Here is a 27,894-nt window from a genome sequence, read left to right as displayed (position 1 = left end):
CTGACAACAGTAAGCTAATCAGCGCCACACTTCCTGCCTCCTGTGGGATTGTGGGTGATTATGAATAAGCTGGAACATGCAATGCGACGAGTGAGGTAATGTGCTTTTGGTGTTGAATAGGACAGGGAGAAGAGGAGGGCAGAGATATCACCTCTAGCCACCAGAAAGAGATAGATAAAGAGTAGTGGGAAAGGTGAAGAAAGCGAGAGGGAGAGTAAAAAGGGAAGATGAAAGGGGGACATAATAAAGGAGAATGCATGCAGCACCATGTTCTCTTACATTAACAGATTCATTATACACTAGCCTGTCTTTGGGTGGGTTTGAATAATCCATTTAATATGATTGCATGATGGATGAGAAATGTTACATCTGTAGTCTACATATCAATAAGTTTTGATTTAGATGATCATGAATGTGATTAACTCTAATTCACATTGGAATTCGAAGCATTGGATGCCACTTCCTCCCAGTAGATAGTGTTTATGAGAAGAGCAGGGATGTATTCGTTACGTCAATTCTGTTGAAAAACGTTTCATCTGTTGTTTGCCAACAAAAACAAGAGTTTCTATTGGACAAATTCTGGTAGGTCCCGCCCCGTTTTGTTTGCGTTTTGGTTCTTAAACAGTAAACAGCTTATTTTGTAAGACGTAATCAATACAACCCTGGTTTCTGGTTTAGCAGTGATAGTGTGTTCCAATGAGTAATGTAGGCTCTGACTACTAAACCCTGCTCAGTAGGGCCCTCTGCAGGGCTCCGGGGTCGTGTCCTCCGGGGTCGTGTCCTCCGGGGTCGTGTCCTCCGGGGTCGTGTCCTCCGGGGTCGTGTCCTCCGGGGTCGTGTCCTCTGGGGTCGTGTCCTCTGGGGTCGTGTCCTCCGGGGTCGTGTCCTCCGGGGTCGTGTCCTCCGGGGTTGTGTCCTCCGTGTACTACTCTGTTCCAGCCTTCACACCAGAGACAGCAACCCAGCCAGACTCAGACTGCAGGTCTCTGAAGACAGGATCAAAAACTCCACGACATGACAGCTGCCAGTGTGTGCGTATGGCATACATGTATGTGTGTACACGTTACTGGGGTTATAATAAGCTTCTGTGTATGTGTACCCAACAATCCATGTTCTCCCCTGTGAGTGCCTGCGGACATACAGTGGAACATGTGCAGTAGGCAGCTCACCCTGACTTGATCGAGTGTGGAGGAGGAGAGGACGCGTTAGAATAAGGCTCCAACCAACGCTACATAATCTTTCACTCTCTCTCAGTAAATGGCAGCATCTGGATATGGTTGCTATGGCACCAGTGGCATAACTTTTCCATTCCCTTGAGTAGCATTGGCTATACGCACAGCACAGTAGGACAGTAGGCCTATGTATAAGTCTGCTTGATGTGAATTTGCCCATGTGTAAGTCAGTGTGTTTGGTTAAACCTTGTGGAATTTCACATTTTCGCTTTTGTCAAGAGTTTTCCTACTTGAATCTATGATTCCCTCTTTAATGGGCAATTTGTATAGTGCATCATCACACTTCTCGGTTTTCCTCTCTTAAAGATGACAAGCACTTCATCAAACATAAATGTGCAGTGTCTTATAAATACATGTAGAGAATAGTGTGCACGTATGACTCACAGCATTCTCCCCAGATACTATCATGACTAATGATGGTGCGGTCTGAGACGTAGCAGAGATCCAACTGTCAGGATCTATTAAGAGAAAAATAGACACAGGTGACCCTCTTACGTGTCCCTACCACACACACACACAGACCTCAAAAGCCACCCAGTATTACCATTTCTGTAAATAATCTGTTGTCTGTCTCATATGAACCTCTGTCTTGTGTGATATGTTACACTGAAATGGAAATACAGAATTCTGAAATCAATATTGCAGGAGAAAGTGAATCATCTCCCAGACATGTTGCATTATTTAGAACAAGCGGCTTGCAGCTTAAAGTGTGTCATGTGTGATTCTCATTGCCAAGAGGTTTGTCCCAGTGGGCATAGAGATGTAGAGATGACCTCTATCTCTCAGACAAAATGACTGCTTGCGGTAGAAGGGCTTTGAGCAGTGAGCACTATTCAGTAAAAACAGGAAACACCTGACATACTTCTTGCGTTTACTAACTAGAAACAAATATTGTCCGAGTTAAATAGTGTTAAATAAAAAAGAGTCTTCCTATCAGGGCAGGGAGAGGATTGTTTTTCTATTTATCCCGTAATGCAACTATTTGTTTTGATGAAATAAACCCCTGTCTCAGCCTAATGCTCTGTTAGTTTAAGCATGCATTCAAAGCCAGGTATTAACTTTACATCACATCATTAAAATTAGATATGGATCAAGAAGATCACTAATGCTCTCCTATGGCACATGGTAGTCATTTATGGATAATTCACTGTTATCAATAATCTCATGACTTAATATCAGTAGTTAATAAACAGGGTTGGGTAGGTTACTTTTTGTAACAGTAACGTAACATTTAAATTACCCAAACTCAGTAACGTAATCTGATTACATTCCGTTACTTTAGATTACTTTCCCCTTAAGAGGCATTAGAAGAAGACACAAATGTATGTTACTAATTGAACGGCATCTATTGCAGGATAAATCAATGTTAAACTTCATATAGCTGGCCATATATGGATGATTCATTTTACTTTATGGGTTGGTTATGTTGGCTTCTTCTAACCCATCGCTTTTTACTACATATAATAATACGATTAAAATATATCTTTACATTAAAAACCAGTCTATCAGAATTCCAGTCATTCCAATAAATGTTATACCCCTTGATCTTCAAAAATAGGACATGGAAATATGGAAAAATAGATTAGTCTATTTGTTTTTCCTGCGCATGACCCCAAAGCTAAGGACTTATTAGCCAGCCCTACTCTGTTGTTTATGATTAGAGTTGAAAAATAAATGTTGTGCTCATGGAGTGGCAGGCTTTGAGCACCACTGAAAAGTGCTATTTACATGTGAAAAATGAATGCCATATGCTACATTTGCTATAGGTCTGTTGTTAATATTTTTGTTGGTGACACTTTGATATCTTGATAATATGCAGCTGTTTAAAGGGCAAATCCACAGATGAAACAATAACAAAACAGTCGCCCCGCCTTTGTTTTGATAAAAAACTGAGGGATGGGCCTGGAGAAATGTAACCACTCTCAGATTAATAGAAAGAGCTATGGATGCGAGGACTGACCATCCATGATATCAAAATGATTATTTTAACCATGTTATGAGGCTATACAGTGTTTGTTTACATTTACAATGTTTACAAACATTGGAGAAAAACAAGCTTATATTTTGGGTTCTCATGGAGTGTGACAGTTGAACTAAGCTCATGAGGCATTTCTAAGTTATATTCTTCAGCAATCAATAGATATTTATTAGTCCAAAAATGGATGTAGCAACTAATGTGTCCATTATTCCTATGGATTTATTTATTTGATCAGCATGAATTAGATGGAGCAATAAAATGCCCACTTTTATTCCACAGGCTTGGATCAGAGAGCATTTAGTTACAAGAGAGCATTTTTCACTGGCTGTCCACTGGTTTAAAAAACAATGATTGATAGATAGGCACCTTAAACTTCTTGAATTCAACCATTATCGGGTTCAAATAAACATTTAGATTTGTGAACAGCCATCCACAACAACCACAATCCTTAAGGTGCAAATATCTAAATGAGAGAGCAGCAGTGTGATTCACATCAATACGCTACTGTATGTAGATATCAATAATAAGTGAGACTACACCACTACTGTCATCCTTCCCTCAAAGTGTTTATTGGAAGACATAGCTTGGACTGTAGCCTACAAAAGCCTATTCCTGCTCTTTTCCCGTAATCCATCAAACACATTTGGTTTGTCATCATAGTGGTCTCTGACTTGTGATCAGACTCGCTCAGGTGATAAAAAAAACTTTAACTTGCGCCTTTTTTCAATGCTGATTTGAATGTCATTGCGAAAACAGAGACGGTGTCATATTTATTTTCACAAACATCTTTTCTGAATTTAAAAGTAATCTTCGAAGTTTTTCAAAGGTATCTGTAATCTAATTACAATATTTTTACTGGTAATTTAACCGATTAGTTACCTTTTTTCTTGTAATCCATTACTCCCCAACCTTGGTAATAAATCACGAGTAAACAAGATAATACATAAAACAGGGATCTGAAAAAAAGAAGAATGACAGTCTCCGGCTTACAAACATCAGGATGAATAGTTTGAGCAAGCTTGCCCTCTAGTGTCTAAGTATTACAATCAGTGTTGTGTTCGAGACCGATTTAAGACCAAGACCGGAAGCCTTTGGGAAGGGCAAGACTGAGTCAAGACCATAACCAGAAAAATGTCAAATTCAAGTCATAAAAGTCCAATACAAGACCATGATTGTAATTTTGTCAAATCAGCACCATAATAAGAGTTCAAAATGTCCAGTATTTCTGTGTTCATATTTCAGAACAACATATGGATTCTTTAGACATTCAGAATTGTAAAAAGAAAATGTATGCTAAGGAAAAATAGAGCCACTCTACGAATTATTACTAACCCAAACACAGTGGGGAACAATGAGGGCCTTCTAAGCCTTCAGAGAAGGGCTACGGATTTATAAAATAATTCTAATTATATTCTTTTTAATTATGTTTTGATTTAAACTCTTCAGTTTTGTTTAGAAAGGAAAGGGTTAACACTAAAGAGAACATGATCCAATCAGGATTTATCTTTGGTGATCTCTGGGGAGATAAATCTAGCTCTTTAAGTAAGCCATTGGCTAGGCCATCAGAAGCTTGATAGAAGGCATCTGCCATTCATCTGTATTAAAGCAACATTTTGGAGTGACATTGGAATTAACCAATCACATTGACTTGTAATGGGTGGGACCGTTTACTGAGGAGTGGCTTCCAGTACAGTAGTAGGTATAGCAAGCAGTAGTAGGTATAGCTCGCTAGCTTTTGTTGTAGGCTAGTTTACAGCAACTGCAGCAGGTGTTATCAAAGAGGATGGATGCTGTTGCTAATTTATTTGCTTCTCCCTTTTCATGAATAACTCATCCATTGAGTGGAACTGTGTTTTTTATTGCGGCTCGCATGCTGTTGTTAGCCATCTCTTTGAAAATAACTTGTGTGTGTGAAACATGGTTGCATTTAAACTTTAGATCACCGGTTACTTTGAGTGCTAAATGCGAAATGTTTGTTGCAATGGGAAGTAATAATTATACATTTCAATTGGAAAATACTTCGCATAAAGGTTGTGTTTTTGTATTCTTCTGATTGGGACCAACTGGCTTTAGTAGTAAGTCTGAGTGAATGGGCTACTTATTCTTTAAAATCATGCTGTGTGTGACTGCTGTCTTTCCATCGGCGATATGCAGTGGGTCCTGTCTGGAAAACCATACGTTTTCCTATGAATTGTACAGAATTTTATTCAAAATCACACTTTTTTTATATAAAAAAAAGTGATGTTCTATGTCCACAACAATGCTTTAACCACATCAGGAGAACATTTTGAGGTCTGGGGGAAAAAAAATATTTTTGAAGGGTGTAGTTTCCCTTTAATTCAATTGTGTAAAACAAATGCCCTCACATGATACAAATCAGCATTATATCACTATCAGGTAGGCCTACATTGCAGTCCATTTTTTTGTATGTTTTTTAGGGGAAAGCCTTTAGAAATGTTCATACAGACAGCGCATGATGACTGAATTGAGCATTGCAAATAGCCTACTAACCAAGACAAGACCAAGATCAAACTTGATCAATACCTGTTTCGCATACCCATTGTTGCCTTAGTTAGCATTTACTGGTAGATAACATGAATTGAAACCAACGGGTGTGGCTGAAATAGCCAAATCCACTAATTTGAAGGGGTATCCATCATACTTTGGTATATATAGCATACTTCACATGCTTTGCAGTTGTGTTGGCTACTTTGTGCATGATTTCCCTGTTGTACTACATAAGTACAATACATACATCTTATACCTCCACTACACTAATTTGATATGCAACAGTAGGGATTAAGAAGTGGGTATAGGCAATGCCCTCTGGAAAATAAAAAGTGGGTATATGCCATATACAGTGCTTTGGAAAGTATTCAGACCTCTTGAATTTTTCTAAAAAATAAATCATTCTATACGCAATACTCCATAATGAAAAATCGAAAACAGTTATTTTATTTTAGCAATTGTATTAAAAATAAACACTGAAATACCTTATTTACATTATTCAGACCCTTTTATATGAGACTCGAAATTGAGCGCAGGTGCATCCTGTTTAGATTGATCATCCTTGATGTTTCTATAACTTGATTGGAGTCCACCTGTGGTAAATTCAATTGATTGGACATGCTTTGGAAAGGAACACACCTGTCTATAAAAAGGAGCAAAAACCAAGCCATGGGGTCTGAAGGAATTGTCCGTAGAGCTCTGAGACAGGGTTGTGTCGAGGCACAGATCTGGGGAAGGGTACAAAACATTTCAGCAGAATTGAAGGTCCCCAAGAACACAGTGGCCTCCATCATTCTTAAATGGAAGAAGTTTGGAACCACCAAGGCTCTTCCTAGAGCTGGCCTCCAGCCAAACTGAGCAATCGGGGGGAGACGGGCATTTCGCTACACTCGCATTAACATCTGCTAACCATGTGTATGTGACAAATAAAATTTGATTTGATTTGGTCAGGGAGATGACCAAGAACCAGTCACTCTAACAGAGCTCCAGAGTTCCTCTGTGGAGATGGGAGAACCTTCCAGAACGACAACCATCTCTGCTGCACTCCACCAATCAGGCCTTTATGGTAGAGTGGCCAGATTGAAGCCACTCCTCAGTAAAGGGCACATGACCGCCCGCTTCGAGTTTGCCAAAAGGCACCTAAAGGACTCAGACCACGACAAACAAAATGATCTGGTCTGATGAAACCAAGATTGAACTCTTTGACCTGAATGCCAAGCATCACGTCTGGAGGAAACCTGGCACCATCCGTACGGTGAGGCATGGTGGAGGCAGACCTCAGACTGGGGTGGTTCACCTTCCAACAGGACAACGACCCTAAGCACACAGCCAAGACAACGCAGGAGTGTCTTCGGGAGAAGTCTCTGAATAGCCTTGAGTGGCCCAGCCAGAGCCTGGACTTAAACCCAATGGAACATCTCTGGAGAGACCTGAAAATAGCTGTGCACCAAAGCTCCCCATCCACCTGACAGAGCTTAAGAGGATATGCAGAGAAGAATGGGAGAAACTCTCCAAATACAGGTGTGCCAAGCTTGTAGCGTCATACCCAAGAATACTCAAGGCTGTAATCACTGCCAAAGGTGCTTCAACAAAGTACTGAGTAAAGGTCTGAATACTTATGCAAATATAATATTTCAGTATTCATTTTTTATAAATTAGCAAACATTTCTGAAAACCTGTTTTTGCTTTATCATTATGGGGTATTGTGTGTAGATTGATTAGGGGGGAGCAATTGAATTCAAGGGGTCTGAATACTTTCCAAATACACTGTACCTGCCTATAGCCTCCACTACACCACTGGCCCTTTGTGTATTAATAATAATAATAATAATATATGCCATTTAGCAGACGCTTTTATCCAAAGCGACTTACAGTCATGTGTGCATACATTCTACGTATGGGTGGTCCTGGGGATCGAACCCACTACCCTGGCGTTACAAGCGCCATGCTCTACCAACTGAGCTACAGAAGGACCCCAAGGCATTTCTATTACAAAAAGTGCCCTCTCCCACATGATGGTATTACAGTAGCTGTCCTTTCAGCAATAGCTTTGGTACTATTTTCATCTAGAAATGCCTTTCATATATGCTACGCTCACTAATTGACCAAGAAGGAGAGTGATGGAGTGCTGCATCAGATGACCTGGCCTCCACAATCACCCGACCTCAACCAAGTTGAGCTGCTTTGGGATGAGTTGGACCGCAGAGTGAAGGAAAAGCAGCCAACAAGTGCTCAGCATATGTGAATACTCCTTCAATACTGTTGGAAAAGCAGCTGGTTGAGAGAATGCCAAGAGGTTGCAAATCTGTCATCAAGGCAAAGGTTCTAGGTTCTACTTTGAAGAACCTCAAATGTATTTGGATTTGTTTAACACTTTATTGGTTACTACATGATTCCATGTGTTATTTCATAGTTTTGATTTCTTCACTATTATTCAACAATGTAGAAAATAGCAAAAAATAAAGAAAAACCATTGAATGAGTAGGTGCCCAAACTTTTAACTGGTACTGTAGGTGTAGATTCATGACCCATTTGGAGTTCCATGATCAGAACTCTACGATCAGAATACTAAAGCTGCATGAACTGCCAAGTCTAGACACAGCTTCTAGAGAGGGAGGCAGATGTCTAATGAAGTCCGGCCATCGTCCTTGACCATGTGGTAAACAGAGGCCTTACCAGAGGCTGCCAGATTAGTTCACCCCAATCTGAAAAGATCGACTGTCAATTCGATCATGAGAACTTCGCCAAGAAAAGCGGTAACTCTGCAGGATATGTACTCTGCTTTACCATTACATTTACAGTAAACAAAATTGTAACGCACGTAAATTCACAACACATCTTACACTATTCTTCCAGTATGACCTATTGACAGTATACTCTGTTCTAACCTCAGAATTGACAGAAGACCCCATGGTGGTGGCCATGTGCTGACCGAGCAGCAGGAGTGGGCAGTTGTGAGGGCCAGGAATGACATTGCCATTGAGAACGATGAAACATTTTGCCAAACACATTTACCTGGTGCCTTTTGAGAAAAACAATGACTGGGTGAAACAACGACGGGGTGCATATGTTCAAGTACAGCACTATATACTGTATTACTGTTACTATTTCATCCACATGCTACTTCACAATATATTGGAACTGTACTGTAAACAATAAGTAACCAAAATATGTTTTTAGAGGATGATGGTGCTTGATGCTGCTGTGAACCATCACAAGTATATCTTTGTTAATGAAGCGCTTCAACCTGGCCAAAACTCATCGGCCAAGGGGAGATCGTCCAAGTGCCTGGAAAACATGGGCGAAACAGCTCCATGTGCGCAGCTATCTCTGAAGATGGTGTGGTAGGATGTAAGCCATTACTTGAATCCAACAAAGCTGCACACCTCATTGTGTTTCTCAATACAATTGAGCAGGCCTATCAAGGTGAAAGAGTCACCTATGTCATTGTGTGGGACAATGTCAGGTTCCACCATGCAGAGGTGGTTAAGACATAGTTTTCGGGCCCATTCCTGATTCTTGACCCTATACTTGCCCCCATACTCTCATTTCCTCAATCCTACTGAGGACCTTTTCAGTAAAGAGGTGGAAGATGTACAATCGCCATCCTAATGAGCGTGCCGCTATTCTTCTGGCCATGGATGAGGCATGCGATGACAACAATGCAGAACCAATTTCAAGCTTGGATTTGCCCTTAATGAGGACATTCACTGTGATGTGGATTATAATTTATGGCCAAATGCTCAAGACAGGCTTGATGCAAATGAATACGTTTCATTTTCATTCATTTAACTTGTTTCATTTAATTTCTTACACTTGATTACAGACAGTACACCGATTGTTGCAATTATATCTGAAATATATTTATTTTTTATGATTTAATAAAAATAAAAAGGTAGAGGATGTCTTCATTGATCACAAATTATAGATGTTCTGTCAATTTTGTTGTAATGTAATGTAAGTGTATTGCCTAATGTAAAAACTAATTTACACTACTGTAGCATATTACTTTCAGCACTTCTAAGGGCGATTTGAAACGCATATCTTGCATTGTTTGCTATTGGATTAATTGGTAGTTAAAATGACTAAATTGAAAAGATATCATTGTGTTTTGGTGATTAAACTAATGTTCTCATTACATTTCACAAACTTATATTTTGAATGGTTGGTTGGTGAGAGATGTTTACATTGCAAATGAATGCACAATGACCGGTTTTGAATGAAAGACTGGCTGGTTAAGAAGTGTGACCAGATTGGAGTTTTGTACTAAGAGTTGTGAAAATATACCAAATACTTGAAAAATGGTACCAAAGCAATTAATAAAAACTAATAGCGAGTTTGCAACTTGCAAACAATTTCCTCCACTCTTCTCTACCAGAGCGGCAAGGAAATTCTGACAAAGTTTGAGAATTTTTTTCAACAAAAGTAAAAAAGACTAATGTTAAGAATAAAGTAGATATCCCAGATACCAATAGGCATTAAGATATTGTTTTAAAAAAAGGAGTGTATATATTTCACGTGGTTTTATACACTGACTGAATGGAAGCTTTTAATTATGAAAAGGCTATTTTACTCCGCTGGTCTCGGGAAGAAATGACGAGTCCTCAATGTCCAAGACCGAGTAAAAATATATCTGACACAGAGACTCTCAATGTGGTCTTGAGTACTACAACGCTGAGTAAAATACTGCTTGGCAGATCAAGAGGAGGGATTCCATGTTTCATGTGTCTGGGTGAAATAGTAACAGGTATTTCATCCCGGCAGTGACAAAATACTAGCCTGTCCAAAGAGACTTTGTTCATCATATGTCCTCTAATTCTGCAGTCCTGTATCTAACACCTCTCACTCTCTCTCAGCACTAGCAAAAAAACCACAAAAAAAGACCTTCAATTCAGTTACATTTTTTTGTCAGACATATCTTTATCATTAGTTCGACATAACAGTATTCCAAAAAATATTCAGGAATGTTTACAATTATTGTGTGCAATCAACATAACCACTGTTCCACTCTCGTTAAAGTGTTAATTTATCCACAGGCCTAAGCTGGTAGGTGGGTAAATCATTGGTTGAGTAGTGATCCTGGCTGAGTGTGGGGATTTGGGGTTGGTTCTGATGTTCTGGGGTATTGAGGGGCACAGCTTCACTGGATCAAACTGTGACATCAGCACACCCGTCTGCAGAGCACCAACTTCCACACCCCTCCCTGACCACCAAAGAGAAACATCTTTTGACTGTCCCACTTTAGGGTGTATTAGCATGTTGCTATGGCGTTCTGGTGTGAGGAATTACTGTGGTGATCGCCAGCCAGGGGGCGTGTCAACGGTCCAGTGAGCGTTTCTGTATGGCCTCAGAGACAGCAGTCCTCAGCATTGTGATGACAGAGCGAGGGTCGTCGCTGCTCACCACCGCACTGCCCGACACAATCATGTTAGCACCCGCCTACCAGAGACACACACAGAAAGATAAAACACACACACCGTGAACACCCATGGATGGACACAAGCAACGAGACAATGTAGTTAAGCACCAGGGCCCAAGGGTGCATGGTATGGGGAGGCATGTACGCACCTCAGCACACTTGTGGATGGTAGAGGGACCCACTCCTCCGTCCACCTCAATGTCCAGAGAGGGAAACTGACTCCTTAGCCAGCTAACCTAGACACACAGAAACAGACAATGAAATGTCAATGACATGCCCCAAATGTCCAAAACAGACACGGCAAATATATACAATCAAACCACACAAATCCACAGACCGTGAGAATCAAACAAAACAGAGAGACACACAGAGAACCCCTCTAACACATTACTTAGATGACACAATGTCAACTGAAGATATTGTAACAAACCTCTGCATTCAAAATAAACTGAGTGACCTTGTGTATAAAACAGATCACAGATGACAGAGAAGCTTTTTCATGCAGCTTATCAGACACATGCTCTCTAGCGAGATAAAAACATAAGCCACAAAATAACACATAGGATGTGTTTACACAGGCAGCCCAATTTGGATATTTTGCCCAATTATGGCCAACAGATCTGATCTGATCGGTCAAAAGATCAACTAGTGGCAAAAAAAAAAACATAATTGGTTGGGCTGCTTGTGTAAATGCAGCCTGATAGACAGACACACAAACACAACACACTACCTTGGGCATCATGTCCTCCATGAACTTCTGGCCTCCAAAGCCAGGCTCCACAGTCATGACCAGTGCCATGTCAATCTGTCCTGCCCATGGGGCCAACTCCTCTACTGTGGTCCCAGGCTTTATGGCCAGGCCCACCTACAACACACACACAGTGTTACATTACCATACATGGGTGAAGACGCACAACTGTTAGACAACACATAGTTGTGAACTTTCTCTGACTGTGTGTCAATCTGTGCCCATCCACTTCTCGCAATCTCTGACCTCCCATATCAGGATGACCTCCCATATCAGGACCTCACCTCTGGTCTCTCTCTATAGTCAACTATGCCTCTCTGTCTCACCTTCATGCCACTCTCTCTGATCTCCTTAATGAGGTTTCCAGCATTAGTAGTGGTCTCCAGGTGGAACGTGTACTGACTAGCTCCTGCTGCTGCCATGGGTTTCACCCACTGCTCCGGCCTCGACACCATCATGTGCATGTCTATAAGAGAAACACACACACACTTTTGAGATGGCTACTATGCAACGCTGAACAAACCATAATCCTACTTAGAACAAATGGTGTCAGTAATAATGGTAGCTGTGATCAGCACGTTCAGCTAGAATAAATATGGACTGGTCAATGTGTTGTCATACAGGTAGCCTAGTGGTTAGAGTGTTGGACTAGTAATCGAAAGGTTGCAAGTTCGAATCCCCGAGGTAAATATCTGTCATTCTGGCAGCTAACAAGCTGTTATTGAAAATAAGAATCTGTTCTTAACTGACTTGTTAAATAAAGGTAAAAACAACAACAGGGACATATTGTAACCATTTCAGAGTAAGGTTGTGTTACTGACCAAAGAAAGGGTCTGGCCCCACGCAGTTCCTTAGGCACTCCACCATCGGGTGGCCAAAGGTGATGTTGGGGACAAAATTACTTCAAGGGAACAAGATACAATCATTATCCTTATGTGACTGATTCTACTCCAGTCACGCTGATGCAAGGCAGGCTGATCAATAACAAAACGTGCTAGCTAACTATCAGTGCTGAATAAAACAAACTGAAAAAAAGATAACTAAACTGTGGATGTCGTAAACAGAGTTGCAGAATGTTATGCAATGTGGACTGGTATTGCAATCTGCCGTGATGTTGACATCACCCATAATGACTTTTAGCTTGACTTCTAACAATATATTAGCACAAGTCAACAAAAACAGCAGTGATTGCTAACTAAAATTTGCATACATTCACAGTTACAGCTAGCTAACGTTAGTTAACTGCCTGACTGTGAATCCTATTGGACTGAGACTATGCTAGTTAGCTAGCGTGCTCTCTGGATTTGTTCACCCGTCCATAACGTCGAGGTGCAGGTAGTCAGCTCCGCACTCCATCATTCGGACGCATTCACTGCCCAGGCATGCGAGGTCACTGCTGAGGATGGACGGGCCTATCTTTGCGCTGTAAGACATGTTGAAGGTCTCTGCTCTGTGTGCTCGATTGCAGTTCAAGAAGTACTCCAACGTGCGAGTTTGCTACTTCCGTGTTCAACGCTGCTTTCAAAATAATGTATGTTCCAAAAGTTGCCACTGGATGGCGTATAAATCACACTGAAGTGACACCACTTTCACATATTTTCCTGTGTTGAAAAAATACTTTATATTGCCCACACAGCTCATATATTTATATCTCTATATATATGTCTATCTCTTAGCTGGCTGTAAGATTTAGTGGGCATGGCGTTTGACTGAAGGTTGACAGGAAGAGATGAGGTCCAATCCCTGAAAATGTGGGGGACCGTATCAGTGTGTGTGAGTATTGGCAGCCCCTTGAGAACAGGAGGCAGGGCAAGACAGGGCCAAGGTCGATGGTCACACAAAGTACTGTGGGAGAGACCAATACTACCTCTATATAGGCCTCTGCCTCTTATTCTCTCTCTCTCTCTCTCTCTCTCTCTCTCTCTCTCTCTCTCTCTCTCTCTCTCTCTCTCTCTTCTCTCTCTCACACACTTTTTTGTATAAAGGGTTTTGACTCTGTGCCTTTCTGTGGTCAGAGGCTTGCTTTTGGAGTGGTTTAAAGGTTCTGAAGAGTTCATCTGCAGTCCAACCTCCAACTTTTAATGATTTATAAGAATGTGAAAAATGAATCCCTGGTAGTTCCAGCAGCATTTTCTGTGGCCACTACAGACTCAGTCACATCCATGAGGGTAAACACCAATGTGACATTAATGGGTTTGGGCTGCGGGTCGCGTTTCTGCTGTAGAGATGATGGTGAGCTGTGGTGGCATGGTATGCACCAGGGGACAGGAAGGTAATATGTTATTCTCAAGTTGGCTTGAGTGAGAGTAAGCGTGGTTGTCATGGTGAATGGGAGCCTTAAGTTAGAGCCCCTGAGGGAGAGCTGTAAAGATTTAGGATATGACAGCCTTGCCATACACACACACACACACACACACACACACACACACACACACACACACACACACACACACACACACACACACACACACACACACACACACACACACACACACACACACACACACACACACACACACACACACACACACACACACAGGCCCTCAGCAAGGTTGATACACTTAACAGCGTTTGTTGTAGATGTCTGTCTGTCCACACGTCACTGACAGGTTACCATATCATCACTTTGTCTAAAACATCTCTCTCTCTCTCAGACGCCATCTTGAGAGCTTTAGATGTGATAAAGTAGTGTCCTGCAGGGGTATAATGAAGGCCATTTGTAAAGAGCCCAGATAGGCTTGTCATGAATACAAATCTACCTGTCTGCTCTATAATATATATTGTTTCTCTGAGGTTAAGAGGGTTTCCACTGGGCACAGACGTCAATTCAACAACTATTCCACATAGTTTAAATTTCAATGAAATGACGTGGGAACAACGTTGATTCAACTAGTGTGTGCCCAGTCAGTTAATGTTCTTGACTTTACATGAGGTGACATTGTAAAATGGTGCACTCGGCGGTGGAGGTTTTAGTGGGAAGGCAGACAAGATTCCTGGTGCAATGCCCAGATTGAAAGCTTTTTGTACTTGTATTTACAACAAAAACAACAGGATGACATATTGAAAGAGTAACACATCCTGCACCACACACAAGGGCAGGGCTCTCCAGAGGGTGGAGCGGTCTTCCCAACGCATCATCGGGGGCACACTGCCTTCTCTCCAGGACACCTACAGCACCTGATGTCAAAGGAAGGCCAAAAAGATCATCAAGGACACCCGAGCCTGTCTGTTCATCCTGCTATCATCCAGAAGGAGAGGTTAGTAAAGGTGCATCAAGCTGGGACTGAGAGACTGAAAACCAGCCTCTGTCTCAATGCCATCAGACTGTTACAGTACATACGGATATTATTTAGACCACTTCACTTTTCCCACATTTTTATATTACCGCCTTATTCTAAAAAGGATTACAATATATTTTTTTTATCATCAATCTAGACAAAATACACCATAATGACAATGAAAAAACATTTTTTTAAAAAGGTTTGCTAATTGATTAAAAATAGCGATTACAGCCTCAAGTCTTCGTGGGTATGAAGCTACAAGCTTGGCACACCTGAGTTTCTCCCATTCTTCTCTGCAGATCCTCTCAACCTCTGTCAGATTTGATAGGGAGCGTCACTGCGCAGCTATTTTCAGGTCTCACCAGAGATGTTCAATCTGGTTCAAGGCCGGGCTCTGGCTGGGCCACTCAAGGCTATTCAGAGACTTTTCCCGAAGCTAGTCCTATGTTATCATGGCTGTGTGCTTAGGGTCGTTGTCCTATTGGAAGGTGAACCTTCGTCCCAGTCTGAGGTCCTGAGCGCTCTGGAGCAGGTTTTCATCAAGGATCTCTCTGTACTTCGCTCCGATAATCTGTCTCTTGATCCTGACTAGTCTCCCAGTCCCTTCCTCTGAAAAACATCCTCACAACATGATGCTGCCACCACCATGCTTCACCGTACGGATGGTGCCAGGTTTCCTCCAGGCGTGACGCTTGGCATTCAGGCCAAAGAGTTCAGCCTTGGTTTCATCAGACAAGAGAATCTTGTTTCCTACGGTCTGACGCTGCCACACCCATGCTTCACGTTTGGGATGGTGTTCTTCAGCTTGCAAGCCTCCCCCTTTTTCCTCAAAACATAGCATGGTCATTATGGCCAAACAGTTAATTTCTCCAAAAAGTATGATATTTGTCCCCATGTGCAGTTGCAAACTGTAGTCTGACATTTTTATGGTGGTTTGGGAGCAGTGCTGAGCAGCCTTTCAGGTTATGCCGATATAGGACTCATTTCACTGTGGATATAGATACTTTTGTACCTGTTTTCTCCAGCATCTTCACAAGGTCCTTTGCTGTTGTTCTGGGACTGATTTTCACTTTTCGCACCAAAGTATGTTCATCTCTAGGAGACAGAACACGTCTCCTTCCTGAGCGGTATGATGGCTGCGTGGTCCTATGATGCTTATACTTGTGTACTTGTCACGACTTCTGCCGAAGTTGAAGCCTCTCCTTGTTCAGGCTGTGCTCGGCGGTCGACGTCACCGGTCTTCTAGCCATCATTGATCCATTTTTCATTTTCCATTGGTTTTGTCTTGTCTTCCTACACACCTGGTTTCAATCCCATGCATTACCTGTTTTTATTTAACCCTCTGTTTCCCCTCATGTCTTTGTCAGAGATTGTTTGTTATTCAGTGTTGTGTTGTTTGTATTGGGGCGCGACAGGTCCTCGTACCCACTTTGTTTATTGTTACATTTAGTGTTTGGAGTGTGTTTTGTTTATTGGTATTAAATAACTCCATTACACTCAGTTTGATTATCCTGCGCCTGACTTCACTGCCACCTATACACACGACTCTGACAGTACTATTGTTTGTACAGATGAACGTGGTACCTTCAGGCGTTTGGAAATTGCTCCCAAGGATGAACCAGACTTGTGGAGGTCTACAATTTTTTTTCTGAGGTCTTGGCTGATTTCTTTTGATTTTCCCATGATGTCAAGCAAAGAGGCACTGGGTTTGAAGGTAGGCCTTGAAATGCATCCACAGGTCCACCTACAATTCACTCAAATGATGTCAATTAGCCTATCAGAAGCTTCTAAAGCCATGACATCATTTTCTGTAATTTTCCAATCTGTTTAAAGCACAGTCAACTTAGTGTATGTAAACTTCTGACCCACTGGAATTGTGATACAGTGAAATAATCTGTCTGTAAACAATTGTTGGAAAAATTACTTGTGTCATGCACAAAGTAGATGTCCTAACCGACTTGCCAAAACTATAGTTAGTTAACAAGAAATATATATATATATATATATATACATATATATATGATTGGCAATAAATGAAGACAGACAGAGAGATAATATTCAGGGCTATCTAATTGTAATATAATGAAGCCTGGTACTTTGATGTTGTCTGTCCTCACATATGGAGAGCTGCAAAAGCCTGTGTGCAGATGAAGAGGTCCAGGAATGGTTTTTCCTCTGAAGCTAAGCAGGGTTGGCCCTGGTCGGTCCCTCGATGGGAGACCAGATGCTGCTGGAAGTGGTGTTGGAGGGCCAGTAAGAGGCACACTTTCCTCTCATCTAAAAAAATATCCCAATGCCCCAGGGAAGTGATATGGGACATTGCCCTGTGTAGGGTGTCATCTTTCAGATGGGACGTGACTCTCTGCGGTCAAGAAAGATCCCATGGGGTGTCATCCCCAGTGTCCTGGCTAAATTCCCAATCTGGCCTTCATACCATCATGGCCACCTAATCATCCCTAGTTTCCAACTGGCTCATTCATCCCCCATCCTCCATCCCCCGTGACTCAGCCATGCCTCATTGCATGTCCAACATTTCCTCAACTCCCAATCCTTCTAATGTGACTAGCCCCTATGCTCCTCCCTCTTTTCTATTTGCCTACCAATACTCCTTATAGGACACATCAATGCACTCTATACTCCTCTGTAAACTGGTCATCTCTGTATACCCATCGCAAGACCCACTGGTTGATACTTATTTATAAAACCCTCTTAGGCCTCACCCCCCCTCCTATCTGAGATATCTACTGCAGCCCTCATCCTCCACATACAACACCTGTTCTGCCAGTCACATTCTTTTAAAGGTTCCCAAAGCACACACATCCTATGGTCGCTGCTCTTCTCAGTTTGCTGCAGCTAGCGACTGGAAGAGCTGCACTCTTACTGACAGTTGTGGCCGCTTCACTGTTTTCTCTACCTTCTTGCCTTTGTGCTGTTATCTGTGCCTAATAATGTTTGTACCATGTTTTGTGCTGCTACCATGTTGTCATGTGGTGTTGCTACCATGCTGTGTAATTTAGAGGCGAAAGAAACGCACACCTATTTAGGCGAGGTGCTGGCTAGCAGAGTGGATGACTTTTAAAAAAATAAAGCAGAGCCGCACACTCAGATGCAAAAATATTTATGTCCAATGTTTCGACAGACAAGCTGTCTTCATCAGGATGTAATGAAAACACTGTGGGATGACTCATTCACATAGTGTCAAAAGACACACAGGTGTCTGTAACCATGGCCGGGTGTGGCTTGATATCATTGGTTAATTCTCATATATTACAATAGCATACAAAAAAACATAAATGGATAGAGTACGATCATCGATACAATTTGGCTACATAAGCCTACAAACAATTACAATAGAAAAATCACAAGAATGACTTTAACAATAAATCGTTTTAACAATAAATTGTCGAGGTCACTCCCTCTCCTAGGGAGGGTGACATGTTCTGAGATTTACTATGCAATCTGATACACATCAAATCAGTTTTCTTGATCTTCTGATCTTGTGTGAAGATAATGTTCTATACACTGATCTTTACAGGAAACCTACTGATCGTAACAGTTTGAGGACTGATAGTTGTCACCCACTTCCCTTGAAAAACAGTTTGGCATACAACCAATTTTGTCGAATCAAAAGAATTTGTAAAAAACAATCAGATTTCGAAGTATGGCTGAGACGCAAAGAAAATGAAAGGAAAGGGGGTACAAAAATGGTCAGATTAATACTGCTATTGAGAAAATTCAAAAAGAGACATGACCTTTTTCAAGGTCAGTCTCGCAAAAATAAGCATTCTTGCCTTCTAACTACCCGCTATTCAAAGAGCTCTGAACAAATGAAGGGAATCGTTCACAAACATTGGCACATTCTAAGATCCGGTCATAGTATCGGTAATGTGACCTTCCCTTTGTCATATTCTCCCAGGGCAGAAACCTCAGAGATCAATTGGTAAAGTCTGATTTACCACCAAGATATCCCTGCACAATGTGTATTTGCACCCCTACTGGATGGAAACTACAAGTGTAATGGCTGTGCTCAATTCAATGGCACTTATACTGTAAATGTTGATCCTTCAAACACCCCCAAACAGGGAAACAGATCCCAATCAAAGGTGTTATTATGTGCTACACTAAGGCAGTTCTTTATCTTATATCTTGTCCTTGTGCTAAAAATGACGTGTTTCTTTTTATTTAAAAAAAAATGTATCCATTATTTTACCAGGTAAGTTGACTGAGAACACATTCTCATTTGCAGCAACGACATGTGGAATAGTTACAGGGGAGAGGAGGGGATGAATGAGCCAATTGTAAACTGGGGATTATTAGGTGAACACTAAACAGAAATAAACTACCCACAAAAACCTTGTGGGGAAAAGCTACATAAGTATGGTTCCCAATCAGAGACAACGTAAGACAGCTGTCCCTAATTGAAAACCATACCTGGCCAAAACAAAGAAATACAAAACATAGAAAAAGGAACATAGAATGCCCACCCAAATCACACCCTGACCAAACCAAAATAGAGACATAAAAAGCTCTAAGGTCAGGGCGTGACACTTGCTCCCTTCGTTCTCAACGTAGACTTTGATCTGAAGCCATTCTTGTGATTATTGTGATTTTGCTATTGTAAATGCTTGTAGGCTTATGTAGCCAAATTGTATCTATGTTTTTTTTAAATGCTGTAAATGAAAAAGTGTTCTCAGTCAACTTACCTGGTAAAATAAGGGTAAAATAAAATAATAAATGAATGTCCCAAGAGACTGCTGGCACATCCTTGTATGCCATGGGATGTATGTGTACTTACAGTGGGGCAAAAAAGTATTTAGTCAGTCACCAATTGTGCAAGTTCTCCCACTTAAAAAGATGAGAGGCCTGTAATTTTCATCATAGGTACACTTCAACTATGACAGACGAAATGAGAGAAAAAAAATCCATAAAATCACATTGTAGGATATTTTATGAATTTATTTGCAAATTATGGTGGAAAATAAGTATTTGGTCAATAACAAAAGTTTATCCCAATACTTTGTTATATACACTTTGTTGGCAATGACAGAGGTCAAACATTTTCTGTACGTCTTCACACACTGTTGCTGGTATTTTGGCCCATTCCTCCATGCAGATCTCCTCTAGAGCAGTGATGTTTTGGGGCTGTTGCTGGACAACACAGACTTTCAACTCCCTCCAAAGATTTTCTATGGGGTTGAGATCTGGAGACTGGCTAGGCCACTCCAGGACCTTGAAATGCTTCTTACGAAGCCACTCCTTCGTTGCCCGGGCGGTGTGTTTGGGAACCCTACTGTCACTCTGGATAAGATTGTCTGCTAAATTACTGAAATGTAAATGTCTTCCCCACCTGGATTGCGCAACATTTGCCCATTATTCTTTTCAAAATTCTTCAAGCTCTCTCAAATTGGTTGTTGATCATTGCTAGACAACCATTTTCACGTCTTGCCATAGATTTCAAGTAGATTTAAGTCAACACTGTAACTTGGGCACTCAGGAACATTCACTGTCTTCTTGGTAAGCAACTCCAATATAGATTTGGCCTTGTGTTTTAGGTTACTGACCTATTGAAAGGTAAATTAATCTCCCAGAGTCTGGTGGAAAGTAGACACACACACACTCCTTAATGATTACAAGCATACCCATAACATGACGCAGCCACCTCTATTCTTGAAAATATGGAGAGTGGTACTCAGTAATGTGTTGCTGTATTGGATAGTGTAACACTTTGTACTCAGGACCAAAACTTAATTGCTTTGGCACATTATTTTGCAGTATTACTTTAATGCCTTGTTGCAAACAGGATGCATGTGTAGGGGTATTTGTATTCTGTACAAGCGTCCTTCCTTTCAGTTTGTCAATTAGGTTAGTATTGTGGAGTAACTACAATGTTGTTGATCCGTCCTCAGTTTTCTCCTATCACAGCTATTAAACTCTGTACAGTATCTGTTTTAATGTCACCATTGGCCTCATGGAGAAATCCCTGAGCGGTTTACTTCCTCTCCGGCAACTGAGTTAGGAATCCTGTATCTTTGTAGTGATTGTGTTTATTGATTCACCATCCAAAGTGTAATTAATAACTTCACCATGCTTAAAGGGATATTCATCGTCTGTTTCTTTTTTTTTTTTTTTTTTACCTATCTACAGTAACAATAGATGCCCTTCTTTGCGAGGTTTTGGGAAACCTCCCTGGTCTTTGTGGTTGAATCTGTGTTTGAAATTCACTGCTCGACTGAGGGACCTTAGAGATAACTGTATGTATGTATGTATGTGTGGGGTACAAAGATGAGGTAGTCATTCAAAAATCATGTTAAACACTATTAGTGAGTTCACCCTACTTATTATGTAAGTTGTTAAGCAAATTTGTACTCCTTATTTAGGCTTGCCTTAACAAAGGGGTTGAATACTTATTGACACAAGACATTTCAGCTTTTCCTTTTTAATTATATTGTAAAAAAAACATAATTCTTCTTTGACATTATGGGGTATTGTGTGTAGGCCAGTGACAAAATAAATCTATATTTCATCTGTTTTAAATTCTGGCTGTAACACAGAAAATGTGGAAAAAGTAATTTTTTTGTGAGCTATAATCATCAATGTCATGACACAGCTATAATGAAAGAGCCATAAACTATAATATATGAGAATAATAATGTTAAAATACCATAATCCAATTGGTAGCTTATTACATGGGAAATTCAATGCTTAATGTATAATTTACAATGTTATAATGTTACTGGTGATTTATATATTTTGGTGGGCAAATGTCCCTAAATTAATTTAGTCAACACATTCACAAATGGTGGCTTTGATATCCGTTTTGAGGTTGATTGATGTTCATAGCAAGCGAGCAGCACAAGCAAACATTGTTGTGCAAATCTCTCTTCACTCACCATCAACATCAACATTCCTTGTAATCCTTCTCCATGCCATTTACTTTTTTTTATTTTGTCTCTGTATTCTAGCAAAGCGACATCATGCACAGTTGGAAAATCAGACACAGCGATTATTGGCTCTCCACCATCTTTTTTGATTGGGCTTGCCCGGGAACTAATGACACGCGCAACTATGTTTCACGAACGGAAGATTTTCAAGCAAACATCTGCTCCTTAGCTGATTGGATAATGGCAGCCGTGGCCGCGTGCAATTTGCGTAAAGTAGAGCAGAGCTGTCTTTTTCTATCGCTCCACTGGTAGGGTTCACACCGCTCACCTTCCCATAGTGTGCTCACGTTGAAAATGAATGGGAGAGGATCTTCATCTGACAAATTCGGAAGTGGTGAAAACCATATCGTTTGGACCACAGGAAGAGTAGCTGCTGCCTTGGCAGTAGCTAATGGGGATCCTTAATAATAATAATAATAATAATAATAAATACAAATACGTAAGTCATTGTAATGTGTCTGAATGCAAAACTGTAGCCTTACAGTTTCTCCCTAATAGGGGTGTAAAACATGTTATTACTGGAACTCATACGCCTCAACATTCCTTACCTTTACTGTAAACATATTTTACTACCTCATAAGCAACACTGAAGCCCTGTCTCGGTCAACATCTGTGGTACTGGTGACTGGTTGTCTTTATAAAAATCTCTGTTTCATTCGTTTGTTTACCCCAGGTGGACTCGCTCTGGAATGTGGCTGTGATGTTTTTGCCTTCACTTCACTTTCCAGCCCTCAGTCCAGCTCAGTCTTCCTCTGGCCCAAATTCTCTGAGGTCACTTATAGGCGCGGTTAGTCTGCCAAGATATCTTTCACTCTACTAATGATGGCATGGCATGTCCTTTGGTTTTAATCCAACCACTCACTCCCATCCCTAAGGCCGTGTTAGCTTCACTTCGCAGATCAGAAAGGGCTTGATTGTTATAAGCAATATCTTCTATCTTGCTAGTAGACCAGGTGCAGGTGGAGGAGATTGGTGCTTGGCCTATAGTCTTCTGTTAGTCCTCCTAACATACCACACAAGGGTAGTATAAGGATATCAGATGCAGGGATGGAGGGAGGTATGTGGGTAATATAGTAAAAACGAGCTATAAGGCTTGTTGCTCTGTGATCCGTGACTTACGATAGTGTACTGTCGTAATCAGCTGAAAACAAAGAGCTCCTTGTTAAATGAGTGCTTGGTTCTCTGTCATTTGTCGAGACAAAATGAGGTGACTCCCTGTTGACTGCAAGCGTAGGGGAATGAAAAGCTTATCGGCATCGATATAATTGGGAGTCCAATTCAGCCCATACCCCCTATATCGACTTCATTAGATTTTTCAATGTATTCTGTTATGTCTGATTATTCCGGCTCTTTAGAAACATTGAGCTTTACCAAAGCAATCAAACCCTTTTAAGTACACAATATTAGTCAATATACATTGATGCTTATTTTTCCAGATCAAAATCTGGATGGGTATTTTTCTCCAATGCAATATTATGGTTTCAGATGGGATGTTTCTCCTATCGGGTCTCAGTGGTTATTTCAAACCAACTTTGAGGCTGCAGTAGGTATCTAAACGTCAGCACTTCCCTTTTATCACTTTGGCTCCACGTTAACGTGGTACAGGTGGCTTATTAAGGCCTAAACAGCAGCATGTATGTCGGATGGGTTTGAACTCATTTTACACGCCTCTAAAGCACATTGATTTATTGGCTATTAATTCAACTCAGCTGGCATATTATTTCCAAACTCTCTCCAAATGTGAAGCCTGAAACAACAGAGGCAGTCTCAGTGAAAACAGACATATCAGACCTCCCAGGATAGGAGCCAGACTTTAAAAAAATATTAGATGGGAAAAAGAATAAGATTTGTATTGTCTTCCAAGTAATTCCAGTAATAACAGTGAAGTGAAGCTGTTCAGGCTCTGCTAACACTACAATAAGTGTTCCTCAAGATGTGTTTGATTTATGTGATGTTACACAGATATGTCCAGCGTGGGGCTTATCTGACCTTTGACCCCTACCATTCCACATGCAGGAACAGGAACAGCCACAGTGTTTTTTACTGTACCTTCTGGATGGTGGTTGATTTACTGATCAAACAGTGTACAGTCGTCATCTGACTTATTGTACAATCAGGTTGGTCAGTGTGTTCCTCTGGGTTTCCTGCTGGGGTTGACTCCAGCCTCCTGAGCAAACAGCCTGAGATTGATCTACGTCTTCAGAAGGTCTCGAGGAGTATCAACCCTGCCGGGGGCCCGGAGGGGGAAGAGACAGAGGAGATGGAATGGGAGATATCACATCTCCCTCCCCAAGTCTGATTGTCCAGATTTATCTTATGTTTGTCTTCCTGGGCGTATGTTCTGATGAGGCCTGCGCTGGGATTTTCTCTCGTTAATGAGACGCTCGTTAGGGAAGCCCTCGTTACGGAGGAGTCTTGTGAGGCGTTCGTTAGCAGTGCTCTTGATGAGGGGATATCCATGAAGATTGGCAGGATGCACAGGGCGGGTTGTGTGAGGGGTGTCACCACATCCTGTAGAGGCTACTGGGAGGAGAGGGAGGGAGACAGATAGAGATAAAGGGGATGAATAATGAATATTGTGATATTGCTGATATTCCTCCTCTCTTCTCCTGTCAGTATGAGTTTTCACTTTGGACTAAGTAGTGGAATTTGAGCCATTTGACCTATTAGTTCTTTTCTCCTAAGTTTTAAGTGTACATGTACTGAGTCTCTCTAGTAAGATTTAGTCTGTGTTTGTACCAGTTATAGGGCCAATATATCTCCCACTGTGTATCTTAAGGATTATTTACTCACTGGTCATTGCAAGGACCCTAAATCATGACCGGGTCATGTCACGGTCCGTCTCATTACTTCTTTCAACGTGACCAGAACATCAGCATTCCAGTTTAAACTTCCCTGACTGTCCCCCACCACTTCACAGGGCTGCTGTGGCCCAGCATGTAATCATCTGTGTAAACCCCCTCCAGGGAGAAATGGATTGTTCCATGAGTCATAACTCTACTCACTTTAAGCAATGGAATGTGTCATTCAAAGAGGCAGAAAGGGAGGGTATGAATGAGAAAGGATTTAGTGCTGGTCCCAAATGATACATTGCCAAATTATTGCTGAATGGGCATTTACTCCAAATACATCTAAATGACTAAAATGAATAAGAGCTGCTGCTTCATTCAGCCTGTGTCCGTCAAGTGAATTCATTGCTTTTCCTGTGTACATCAGCTCAGAAAATCCTACATTATAGGGTTAGTTAGGGTGAGCTAAGCTTCATACAGACTCTACTAGGGCGATCTTTTGAACCTTGTATTTGTAAATCCCCCTAGTTCAATTATTGGTGGAAAAATATATAGTTCAAGCCATAATGGATTGTCATGCATTTTTATAACCCATTTTCTTAGTAGAATGTTAATCCAACTGAATAACCCTTTGGCATTTTCCCACTAATTAGAACAATCTACTGAATATCACACTCGGGCAGTCTTCATATTAAACTCCCAGCAGGGGCTCTGGGTACTGAAGGGTTGTTTATGAAAGGAGAGAAAATCCAGGTCTCATAAAATCCTTACAGGTCAAATGATTTCGGAGAGACTCACAGACTCACAGCCTTCCACACTCAAGACTTTTATGAATACGTCTCCGGTCCTACTTTCATTTGACATCTCTTTCAATCTCTGATCTCTAATCTCCCTCTCGCTCTCACTCATGTGCACACAGACACAGAGACACACACACACACAGACACAGAGACACAGAGACACACACAAAGACACAGAGACACAGAGACACAGACACAGACACAGAGACACACACACACAGACACAGAGACACACACACAGACACAGACACACACACACAGACACAGAGACACACACACACAGACACAGAGACACACACAGACACAGAGACACACAGACACACAGACACAGAGACACACACACACAGAGACACACACACACAGACACAGAGACACACACAGACACAGAGACACACAGACACACAGACACAGAGACACACACACACAGAGACACACAGACACAGAGACACACACACACACAGACACACACACACTCAGACACAGAGACACAGACACAGAGACACACACACACAGACACACACACACAGACACACACACACACACACACACACACACACAGACACAGAGACACACACAGACACAGAGACACACAGACACACAGACACAGAGACACACACACACAGAGACACACACACACAGACACAGAGACACACACAGACACACACACAGAGACAGAGACACACACACAGACACACACACACACACACACACACACACACACACACACACACACACACACACACACACAGACACAGAGACACACACAGACACAGAGACACACAGACACAGAGACACACACACACAGAGACACACAGACACAGAGACACACACAGACACAGAGACACACAGACACAGAGACACACACACACAGAGACACACACACACAGACACAGAGACACACACACACAGACACACACACACAGACACAGAGACACACACACACACACAGACACAGAGACACACACACACAGAGACACAGACACAGAGACACACATACACAGACACAGAGACATACACACAGACACAGAGACACACACACACAGTACACGTACACATCCCTTTGAAGCCTTCCTCTACAAACACTTCAATGCGTGTCAGGCCTTTACCATTCTTCAGGTTCAAGTCAAAACAATGGGGGTTTGATCTTCTGTTAGACCTGGTAGTTCTGAGAGTGAGACTGACAGCCACTGAAGCTCAGCAGAAATATGTTGGAAAACAACTGGGTGCAAAAGTGAACCGCCTTTGCAGAATGAAAATATGTCTCTATTTCTTACAAACAGAAGTGCCAAAATGTTATTAGTATCACATGATGTAGTGAGAGGAGTAGTACCCAGCCCCACGTTGCTTAACCAGCTGTTGTAGACCCACTGTGATGAGCTATAGAGGCTTTAACAACATTAACAAATGAATCATTTAGGCACCAATTCATAACAGCATTAATGGTAGAGGATATCTGAATGCTGACTGTACTGTGTCCACGTCAGAGAAGCTATTGGATCACCCACAGGTGTAGTACTGTAACTAACTGTTACTGTTGACTAATGTTCAAGCCAAGCTTGCAGTTGTCATAGAAAGCATTGCCCCATCAAGTGTAGTAGCCTAAATCTCTCTTTGTGTGACTTGTGAGTTTAAGCACGCACACACGCATATACACACACACACATTCGCTTAACTTGCCATGATAGTCTATCTTCCTGTCCCTGAGATGGACTGTAATAATCTGTGTAGGATCTGTCCACTATGACCCTCTGGGGATGACAGAAAGCAGAGGGTTTTCCCAACGAAGACACAAACCACACACACTAGGCTACAGTACCCATATAATCATATACACACACTGCCACTCACAACTACCTAACCACTCATACACACAAATGAGTCTCAATAATGTTCATGGTAGGCCACCCTCTCACACACAGTCATGTTAACCATCATAATAACACAAGCATTTATGAGCTGTACATATACAACAGTATGTGTGTAATTCCTGCCTGCAGGGAACTCCACATCTGTGGACCTCTATCCCAGGGTGCAACAGCAGCTGTGTCTAGTTTGGCTAGCAGGGTTGTAATGAACTCCTGCAGCTGGCTGTCCAGACACACTCAGACACGCAATGGGTCCTCCCTGGGCCTGTTCTTATAGCACACAGACCTTATCCTTCTGCTGGATTGTGGGCCAGGGTCTGCTGCTTGTACAGG

The 27,894-nt window shown here is 41.6% G+C and overlaps 1 protein-coding gene across 1 annotated transcript; it reads right to left on the bottom strand.

The window, feature by feature from the left end:
- Positions 1-10,608: 10,608 nt before the first annotated feature.
- On the bottom strand, positions 10,609-13,418 carry rpe (ribulose-5-phosphate-3-epimerase). The gene is made up of 6 exons (XM_035749481.2): positions 13,198-13,418; positions 12,707-12,786; positions 12,212-12,351; positions 11,868-12,002; positions 11,287-11,373; positions 10,609-11,157 (listed from the first exon to the last, which is right to left on the bottom strand). The coding sequence occupies exons 1-6, from the start codon at positions 13,317-13,319 to the stop codon at positions 11,035-11,037; spliced, it is 687 nt and encodes a 228-aa protein (XP_035605374.1). The 5' UTR covers positions 13,320-13,418; the 3' UTR covers positions 10,609-11,034.
- Positions 13,419-27,894: the final 14,476 nt, after the last annotated feature.

The sequence above is a fragment of the Oncorhynchus keta genome, chromosome 34 (genome assembly GCF_023373465.1).
Source record: "Oncorhynchus keta strain PuntledgeMale-10-30-2019 chromosome 34, Oket_V2, whole genome shotgun sequence".
NCBI classification, from domain to species: Eukaryota; Metazoa; Chordata; class Actinopteri; order Salmoniformes; family Salmonidae; genus Oncorhynchus; species Oncorhynchus keta.
This window is presented reverse-complemented; position numbering and strand designations above follow the sequence as displayed.